This window comes from Mytilus trossulus, chromosome 7 (genome assembly GCF_036588685.1).
Source record: "Mytilus trossulus isolate FHL-02 chromosome 7, PNRI_Mtr1.1.1.hap1, whole genome shotgun sequence".
NCBI lineage: Eukaryota > Metazoa > Mollusca > Bivalvia > Mytilida > Mytilidae > Mytilus > Mytilus trossulus.
Window position 1 is genome coordinate 26,871,264 of NC_086379.1, and position 11,132 is coordinate 26,882,395.

The 11,132-nt window shown below is 33.4% G+C and overlaps 1 protein-coding gene across 1 annotated transcript; it reads right to left on the bottom strand.

The window, feature by feature from the left end:
• Nucleotides 1-5,093: 5,093 nt before the first annotated feature.
• On the bottom strand, nt 5,094-5,771 carry LOC134726307 (Iroquois homeobox protein 6a-like). The gene has a single exon (XM_063590708.1). The coding sequence runs from the start codon at nt 5,769-5,771 to the stop codon at nt 5,094-5,096; it is 678 nt and encodes a 225-aa protein (XP_063446778.1).
• Between the last annotated feature and the right edge of the window lie 5,361 nt (nt 5,772-11,132).

Here is an 11,132-nt window from a genome sequence, read left to right on the forward strand (position 1 = left end):
TTATCGATCTAAATAAAACCAGTAAGCGTTCACATTATCTTTAATCATATCGATCTCTATCGGTCTAATCTGAACCACTGCGTTCACACTACAATTAAAAACGCAATCGGTCTAACCTTTTTGACCGTAAAACTGTAAACAATGTGTATAAATAGAACTGATTTATCAAATTTATGTGTTGATACACTGATACACACACTTGGAAAAGAAAAATGGATAAACTTATTGTTTCTCTTGAATCACAAGTTAAAACTTTGATACTGGTGTAATTGCAGTTTTCTTTAATTTTGAAAAAAAAATAACTGTAGCAACGAAGTTACAACACGACGCCGGAAATACAAGGGTTCCTGCAATGAAAAAAAATCAACATAATAAAAAAAAGACACAGATTTCGCAAATCTATGCTATGACGAAGACAACATCTTGATAGTTTGTTTTAAAGGTCTTTTAACAGAGAAATGTGGGTTAAACAACTAACCTCTGAGATAGTTTTGCCACTATACATGCGCATACGTTATTTTCGATTCAATCGTACTAGTTTAAACCGATCTATGCGTTCACATTTAAAGTAAGATCGGTTTACTTTAGATCGATTCAAACTAAACTACCTCTTTTGGTGTTTTAGTTTAGACCGATTGAAGATCGATTCAATGCGTTCACATTATAGCCCTTAAACCGATCTAAAGTGAACCGGTCTAGATTAAATCGATAAAAATGTCCTAGTGTGAACGGGGTCTAACAGAAATACCAGCTTTCTATTTATTGGCCATGAACAATAATATTTTAGTAAAAACTGTATCTAAAGGCAGGACATACTAAAACAAAATGGTACTCATTTTCAATACAATTCATATGACAGCACATACATATACGATTTTCTCTGACCAAGCTGGATTTTACGTCGATTGAAAAACAATTAATATCTTATTATAGAATAGTCTCAGAGATCAAAGTGAAAAGCTGATAAAACCATCATTAATATTATAAAAGTAAAATCCAAGGTCTAATGCATTCAACATTTAAGGTATACTTAGTTATAATATATGATTATATACCAAACTTTTATTTTAGTTTTAAAAAATACGAATTTAGAGTTTTAAAACAGTAATAATTTATGGTCAAGTAAAAAAATAATCGACATTAAAAAAAAAAGTTTGGTTGTTATATATATTTAAAGGAAGTAAACTTTCAGTTAAAATTTACAAATCGAGGTCTAAAGATAACTAAAAGCTTCAATATATATGTATGTTCTTAAAATTCTCTTTAAATTTGTTAAATTTCCCACTTGAATAATGATCTTTTATTCAAACTGAAGTAGCGTTTGCTATTTTACGAGGAAAATTACCACTGCAACGAAATACTGGTATCAGCAAAGTTAGGTCTATTCAAATACGAATTTTATAGTAAAGTATAGTTTTATTCTGGCAATTTCAAGCACCTATACAAAAATGCACAAGAAATACCATAATATAACAGAAACAAGTATATTGGGTATCTAGCGATCAATGACACAAAACCAGTAAATGCAGAACAAAAACATCACTAAAAAAGCAACGGAATGTTGCACTTTTATTACTGTCTGTCTTCTTCTCAAAGTCACAGCGAGACCGTCAACACAGAAAACAGAAAAAACTATCACATCACTACAAGTTTCAGACGACCCCTTGTACCGCCTTATTCTCTGCAAAATTGATTTTGATAGACTGTAAAATGCAACACCACCTTTGGTGCTCCTTATTTAGCACACACAATAACTAACTGGACAGTGCAAATGGAAACAATTTCTAAAAAAAAAGAAGATGAGGTGCTATTGCCAACGAGATAACTAATATCCACCGGAGTACATTAGCAACTACAGATCGCAGTACGATAGTTTTTTTTTTGTCAGTCGGTATCTGGATGTCATTCATATGGTCAATTACTAAGTGTCAGTAAACTTGATATCTGTCATACTGACCAATAAAAGGAGTCAGTATACTGTATATCTGTCATATAAGCAATTGCCAGAAGTTTGTATACTAAATATTTGTCATACTGACCATTACTAGGAGTTGGTCATATTGAATGTCTGTTATACTGACTACAATCTAATTGAAAACCGATCTCTCAACATATCAAAAAAAGGGAGCGATGAGAGATCGGTTTTTAATTAGATTTTACTGACTATTACGTGGAAACCTGCAAAACTCGCCAATAGCAGGAGTTGTTAAACTGGATATCTGTCATTTTAAAAGTATGACAGATATCCAGGAGTCGGTTTACTGGATATCTGTCATACTGGACATTACCAACAATTGATATACTGGATATATGTCATACTGATCTTTACTAGAAGTTAATATACTGGATATCTATCTTACTGACCATTACCAGAAGCCGTTTTTCTTGATATCTGTCATATTATCAATTATCAAAAGTTGCAATATTGGATATCTGTCATACTGACCACTACCAGAAGTCGGTTTACTGAATATCTGTCATTCTGGCCATTACTTTAATTTGTTACTTTAGATATCTGTCTTATTATCAATTACCGAAAGTTGTAATACTGGATATCTGTCATACTCCATTAGACATAGATTACTTTAGCAGGATTTGACAAAACTTTTAGGAATTTTGGTCCTCAATGCTCTTCAACTTCGTACTTTATTTGGCTTTTTTAATATTTTTGGATTCGAGCGTCACTGATGATTCTTTTGTAGACGAAACGCGCGTCTGGCGTATATAAAAAATTTAGTCCTGGTATCTATGATGAGCTTATTTACTACCACTGGGTCGATGCCACTGCTGGTGGAGATTTATTTCCCCGAGGGTATCACCAGCCCAGTAGTCAGCACTTTTTGTGCTGACATGAATTGTCATTGATATGGTTATATTTATAAATTATATGTTTACAAAGTTTAGAATTTTTGAAATACTAAGGCTTTTATACCTCAGGCATAGATTATTTTAGCTGGATTTGGCAAAACTTTTAGGAATTTTGGTCCTCAATGCTCTTCAACTTTGTACTTTATTTGGCTTTTTTAATATTTTTGGATTCGAGCGTCACTGATGATTCTTTTGCAGACGAAACGCGCGTCTGGCGTATATACAAAATTTAGTCCTGGTATATATGATGAGTTTATTTACTTCGAGTCGGCTTACTTGATATCAGTCATACTGACCATTACCAGGAGTTCTTATACTGGACATCAGTCATATTATCAATTATCTAAAGTTATAATACTGGTAAGTGGATATCCGTCAAACTGATTATTACAATGAGTTGTTATACTTGACCAAATACCAGAAGTCGGTTTATTGGATATCTGTCATACTGGCCATTTCTATAAGTTGTTATATTAGATATCTGTCATATTATCAATTATCAAAAGTCGCAATACTGGATATCCGTCATACCATGGAAGTAGTATATTGACAATATAATACTTCCATGGTCATACAAAATTACAAGGAGTTATTATACTTGATATTGGTCATACTTACAAGTTGTTATACTGGATATCTGTCATATTGTCAATAAAAGGAGCCAATATACTTCATATGACGTACTGAACATTAAAAAAAGGGGAAGTATAGCTGTCAATTACCAAGTGTCGATATACTGGATATCTGCCATGCTGATAATTAATCGGAGTCGTTTTACTGTATATCTGTCCCTATGGCAATGCAATGTATTGAAATTTGGAATTTTGAAATATGATGAAGTCCTAGGCGGGTTGAAGAAAACTCTAAGTTAAATGTAGGTCACTGTGCTATATTTCAAGAAAGTGTGTGCTGAAAATGATTATTAAATTTTGTAAAAAAGAAAAGCCGCGTTTTAATTGTTTTAAGAGTAGTAAGAAGACCTATAATTCTTCGTCACGCATTATCAAAATTTCATTTTTTTGTACCGTGATAAGTTAAAATAAGAAATTAAAAACACAGTATTGTCCCTGCTAATCTGAGGAGAGTAGGTTTCAGCTCGAGAGATCCCAGTGAAGACATTTTATTTCGATTAAAAAATGTAAGGTACACAGTTTATAAAATGAAACAAAAATTAAGAATCTGATGCTCGTCATGGCGTATACTCAATCCTCATATTAAGCTCTCCAATCTTATTAGAGTGTAAACATTGCTTTCTAACAGATCTAATTAGAGTTTAAACCTTGCTTTCTAACAGATCTAATAAGAATTTAAACCTTGCTTTCTAACAGATCTGTTTACCTGACCGGCAATTTTCTTTATTTAATAAGAAAATCTACAGTTCCATTATATTCATGTTGTCTGCTTGAAGTCCCCACACGAAAAGAAAGAAATAAGCGTTCTAGCTTTCTACACACAAACCAACCTTGGCGCCATGAAATTGCAGATAATGATTAAAGTGGCGTTAAAGACTAACAACAAATACATCAATCATTGTATATCTTAGACGTTTCCCACACAGATTATAGTTTTGCTAATGACGAATTTATTTTATTTGAAATTGAACTTGATAATAGCAATTTTTCCGCATCGTGTAATGATGAATTCGGATAATACTAAACTATTTGCCGCTGGACATGAAATAGTTTAACCTTTAATCATTTTGAATAACAAGATGACTAGATGAATTTTAAAGCACAGATTTAGGCAGTTATTTTTACGGAAATCAATGGGTTGTAGCGACCTCGTGTGGAATATTGTGGTTTTACACTAGTAATTTTTGGGTCCTAAATAGATTGTTGTTAGGTGTGAGCCTATGCTCCGTGTTGTAGACCATACTTTGACCAATAATGGTTTTCTTTTGTAACTGTGACTTGGACGAAGGTTATCTCATTGGCAGTCATACCACATCTTCCTATATCTATGGGCTTCTTTTTAGTGCGCATGTTGTAAATTCATATGCAAGAAAAAAGTGTAGTTGATATTCTGGACCACAAGAGACTAAATATGTTATCAATAAACTAAGAAAAAAGAAAAAAAGTTCAAATATGCTTTATTATTAGCACTAAACATTGTCGATAACACATATTTAAACATAATTAAAACAAATGTATGTATATCATTGTTACAGAAGTTCTCTTGTTTGATAAATTAGCATACTAGTATATGAGTCAATATGTATTGTCAGTTTAAAACTTATTTTCACTTTTCCGGTTGACTAATGAAGACTGGCGTTTTCTTTCACATGCAAACCAAACTTTGACATCTTGCATTTTAATGGCGGAGATCTTTGACAGTTTCTTAATCTGTTCCCTTGTTGGATAAGGATGTTGACGATGTTTGTTGAACCAGTCTTGCAGTACCATGACGTTTTTTGTATTGAGTGTGGATTGACAAGTTGGGGGATAAACCAGACTGTTGAGCTTTCTGTCTATTCTATACATTAGTAGTTGTCGTTGATGGTTGTAGTACTGATTTATACGACAATGGTACTGTGGTGACGACTCCATGACTGCAGTAAGTTTCTTCATCTCTATGTCGGCAGTAATGTTGTAATATTCTGTAAATAGTGCATCGATCCCTGTTGGGAAGTTTATCTCGTATGAATGTAGTCTGCTCTCTAGAAGTTCTGACTTTCTCTCAGTACTGTCGTAGGAGGGATCACAGATAATGCTGAAGACTGGATGGTAAGGTTCAGAAGCTGGAACGGGTTGTTTGACGGTCTCTGTGACATATGCTGTCGGTTGAGTTTGCTGTTTGGTAGTCTGCCTTCCCAGTATCTGTTCTATTGTTGTATTCCTTTTTATCTCGAATGGGAGTGGTGTCGGTTCGGGTAAGTTTAGCCATACAGCATTCATGTCTGCCATCTTGTTTAAAAGTGTATGATATATACTGAAGCAACCGATTTAGAGAATCTGATAATTCGACAGAGATCGTCGTCATTTTAATGCAAAAGACGAACAATACAGACCCATGCTCAGAGAAATGCTATTATTTCATTGGTTATCGGGACAACTTTAATCTCGGTGTATCAAACATTTCGTCCGTTGAGTTAGCTTGAACTTAAAACAACTTAATTCAGTTATTTACTCGATTTTGTAATTGATAATTGACGATTAAAAACATTGATTACCAATTAGAAAACATCAAACAAATTTATGTGAAATAGTTGGTAGTGTTGATTGGTTAATTAGTTTTTAATAAATTGATAGAACAATAGAAAATAAATTGAAATTCATTATTTCATTTTTTTTAGTTATTGAATTTAAATTTAGAAGAAAGTGAGAGCTTAATCATCATTATGTCGTTTCCAGATACTTCGAAGGGGGAAATTATTAACATAGCAATGCAATATTATAGCTATGTTGAGATTACTATCATGAGGGAATAACATAACATTTTGAGGGAACGTTAAAGTAACTTTAGGGAACAGCATAGCTACCTTGTGGACACGACCTAACATAGCATCTTGAGAGAACGAGATAACCATCTTGTGTAAAGGAAATATCATCTTGAGGAAACAAGATAACTATCTTCAGGAAACGAAAAAATGTCTTAAGGGAACGACAAAGCATCTTGCAAGAACGACATACTAACTTGAGGGACCGACATAGTACTTTGAGGGAACGACAAAGTTTCTTGAGGGAACGAAATAACTATCTTGTGACAACGACATAGCATCTTGAGGGAACGATATAACCATCTTGTGGGTATGACAAAGCATCTTGAGGGAACGAGATATCTATCTTGTGGGAACGACATAGTTTAGTCTTAGATTTATGATTGTTTTATTAGTGATTAGTGGCTTTTAATTAGCTGTTAGATAACTGCGAGTTCTCTCAGATCAGTTCATTGTGTCTTTTTGTGTCGGGATGTATAAGTACCCGGTCACGTCCACTTGTATTTTTTTCCATCTGATAAGCTAAGCCTTTTTCAACTGATTTTTATAGTTCGTATATGTTATTCTGTTATACCACTGTCCCAGGTTAGGGGAGGGTTGGGATCCCGCTATCATGTTTAACCCCGCCACAGTATTTATGTATGTGTGTCTGTCTCAAGTCAGGAGCCTGTGGTGTCGTTGTTTATGTGTTACATATTTGTTTTTTGTTCATTTTTTTTTATATAAATAAGGCCGTTAGTTTTCTCGTTTGAATTGTTTTACATTGTCTTATCGGGGTCTTTCATAGCTGACTATGCGGTATCGGCTTTGCTCATTGTTGAAGGCCGTACGGTGACCTACAGTTGTTAACGGTCTGTTGTGGACAGTTTTCTCATTGGCAATCATACCACATCTTCTTTTTTATATAGCATCTTGAGGAAACAACATAGTATCTTGAAGGAACACAATATTTTTCTTTTGTTCATTACTAGGATTAAGTAGTTAATATATTTGTCATATTATTCATAACTATTATATTTGATAATACTGTTCGAAGCATACGTCTATAGTTAATAGTAGCCATAATTCTAGCCACAATTCCTTTCCTTATCATTTTTCTTTTTTGTTTTAGTCTGACATTTGGAGTTGTTTCATTAGATGTGTAAGAGCTTTGGATTTTGCCATTTCATAAAGGACTTTCCGTTTTAAATTTCCTTTGGGGTTCGTTATTTTTGTTATTTTACTTTTTACTAGGCGAAGAATCCCAGTATTAATATTTCAAATAAATATTTTCTTTACATCCAATGTGTATAGTTGTTGTCTCCCATTTCATAATTCCTAAACTGATCTTAAATATTTCTTTATCAGCCAATGTTTTGATTTGTTTTGTTTGATATTACTTCCATGTTTTGATATATACTGGCCATAGAGCCCTCGCACTGTTGGTCTTTATCGATCTGTACATATGTGAGTCGACCCGGTTGTTATCATGGTTTGAACAACTGAAACAAAAGGTAGATGACACTAATAGTGATGCAAATAAGACGACGAAACACAGTCACCGCTATGGCAAAAGTTTGCAAAAATTACTTAATATTGGAGAGAAAAAACCGGTGTGGAACAAGTTGCAAGTTTTTTCTTCACCCATCTTGTTGCTAATTCATATAAAAAAAACCAACAACTTTTCTTTAATTCAGTCTGGAATTTTTGAATCGCTGTTCATGATAATTGGCTTTGGTATCGTATACGACTTCTTTTCAAAACAGTTTCGGGTTTCCAAATTTGGACGTTTAATGGAAACACTGAAACATTATCGTTTTCCTTCGGTTAATTGACCGCGCTGAAGTACGTCCATTATTCATAGTTCATTATTCATTATTCAATATTAAAAAATGAATAATGAATAATGAAATAGATTATCATGTTTCATCATTCAAACTGAAGCGGTGAATAGTGAAATATGACTATAAAAATTTGACTGTGACACTATAGCTATATTTAGATTCGCAATGACCATAAGAGGGTTTACGGAGGACCTAAATGCCACAACATGCGTAAAAATGAAGAAATATAAAAAAAGAGATGTGGTATGATTGCCAATGAGACAACTATCTACAAAAGACCAAAATGACACAGACATTAACAACTATAGGTCACCATACGGCCTTCAACAATGAGCAAAGGCTTTAAGCCCATACCGCGTAGTCAGCTATAAAAGGCCCCGATAAGACAATGTCAAACAATTCAAACGAGAAAAATAACGGCCTTATCTATTTAAAAAAAATGAACGAAAAACAAATATGTAACACATAAACAAACGACAACCAATAAATTACAGGCTCCTGAATTGGGACAGGCACATACATAAATAATGTGGCGGGGTTAAACATGTTAGCCATTTTGAATAATGAAATGGATATTTTGAATAATGGATTGGACTGGCAGTACCCTTCAGCCCCTAATTTCAAATATATCATACCTCGCTCGAAAGCTTATTAAGAGGGGAACAAAAGGTATATAGTCAATATGTTCCGCAACGGATATTACAGGAGTAACCAAGGACTTAAATATCGAATTACGCGTGAACATTGAGAAATAGCCAATTTTGAATAATGAAATATAAGTGAATGGATTATTGGCTTTGGTATCGTATACGACTTTTTTAAAAACAGTTTCGGGTTTTCAAATTTGGACGTTTAAATGGAAACACTGAAACATTCTCGTTTTCCTTAATTATTGTTCAGAAATACTTTTGTGTGGTTGAGGTCTCATTCATGCTTAGTTTACTTATATTCATACACGAAAGGCTTCCAAAGCGTCACAATGAAAGGAAGCTATGCAAACGATACCGAAGGGAAACTCACAAGTCGAACTGACAACGTCATGACAAAACAAACCAGATGCTCCGCAGGGCGCAGCTTTATACGACCGCAGAGGTTGAACTCTGAACGGTTGGGGCAAGTATGGACACAACATTCAAGCTGGATTCAGCTCTCAATTTGGATTGTGATTAAATAGTTGACACAGCATAGGTTTTTGACACAGAATGAATGTGGTCTAATGAACTTATTTTTTTTTGCCTTTGAGCAATTCACTATGCTGTTGAATATTAATCCTCTCAAACAAATGTTTGAAGAAATTTTATTTTTATTTATGAAATCTGAAATGAGAAAAATTGACCCCCCCCCCCCCCCCAATTTTTGTTTCACATCCCACTTTTCCTTGTTCCAAAACTGATCTCAATTCAAATTTCTACTGGAGTTTGCAACAATAACTGCTCATTTAAATACATCATAAAATATCAAAATGTAAAAAAAGTGCTTGTCATCACTGAATGGTAAAGATTGTATTAATTTATCAGTTGGTAGTAAAAGTAAAAATACATTGTATATTGTATAAAACAATGATTTAAGTTGATTCAACTACTATTCTGGACAAAGAAAGATAACTCCAATTGAAAATTTCTTGCTATTGCGCAATATTGTGCAATTGAAAATACTTGCTTTTGCACAATACTGTGCAATTGAAGATTTCTTGCTATTAAACAATACTGTGCAATTGAAAATGTCTTGCTATTGCACAATACTGTACAATTGAAGATTTCTTGCTATTGCTGAATACTGTGCAATTGAAAATTTCTTGCTATTGCACAATACTTAATGTAATAATTTTGAATCCTGATTCGGACCAACTTTAAAACTGGGCCCATAATCAAAAAGCTAAGTGCATGTTTAGATTCAGCATATAAAAAAAGCCCAAGAATTTAATTTTTGTTAAAATCAAACTTAGTTTAATTTTGGACCTTAATGTAGACCAATTTGAAAACGGGACCAAAAATTAAGAATCTACATACACAGTTAGATTTGGAATATCAAAGAACCCCAATTATTCAATTTTTGATGAAATCATCCAAAGTTAAATTTTAGACCCCGATTTGGACCAACTTGAAAACTGGGTCAATAATAAAAAATCTAAGTACATTTTTAGATTCAGCATATCAAAGAACCCTAAGGATTCAATTTTTGTTAAAATCAAACTAAGTGTAATTTTGGACCCTTTGGACCTTATTGTAGACCAATTTGAAAACGGGACCAAAAATTAAGAATCTACATACACAGTTAGATTCAATTTTTGATGAAATCAAACAAAGTTTAGTTTTGGACCCTTTATGCCCTTATCTGTTGCGACCAAAACTCGAAAAATCAATCCCAACCTTCCTTTTATGGTCATAAACCTTGTGTTTAAATTTCATAGATTTCTGTTTAATTATACTAATGTAATGGTGCGAAAACCAAGAAAAATGCTAATTTAGGCCCCTAATTCCTAGACTGTTGGAATCTCAACTCCCAAAATCAATCCCAACCTTCCTTTTGTGTTCATAAACCCTGTGTTTAAATTTCATTGATTTCTATTCACTTTTTCTAAAGTTATTGTGCAAAAACCAAGAATAATGCTTATTTGGACCCTTTTTTGGCCCCTAATTCTTAAACAGTTAGAACCAAAACTCCAAAAAGCAATCCCAACCTGCCTTTTGTGGTCATAAACCTTGTGTCAAAATTTCATAAATTTCTATATACTTAAACTAAAGTTATAGTGCGAAAACCAAGAATATGCTTATTTTTGGGCCCTTTTTGTCCCCTAATTCCTAAACTGTTGGAACCAAAACTTACAAAATTAATCCCAACCTTTCTTTTATGGTCATTAACCTTGTGTTTAAATTTCATAGATTTCTATTTACTTAAACTAAAGATATAGTGCGAAAACCCAAAAGTATGCGGACGACGACGACGACGCCAACGTGATACCAATATACGACCAAAAAATTATTTTTTTTGCGGTCGCATAAAAA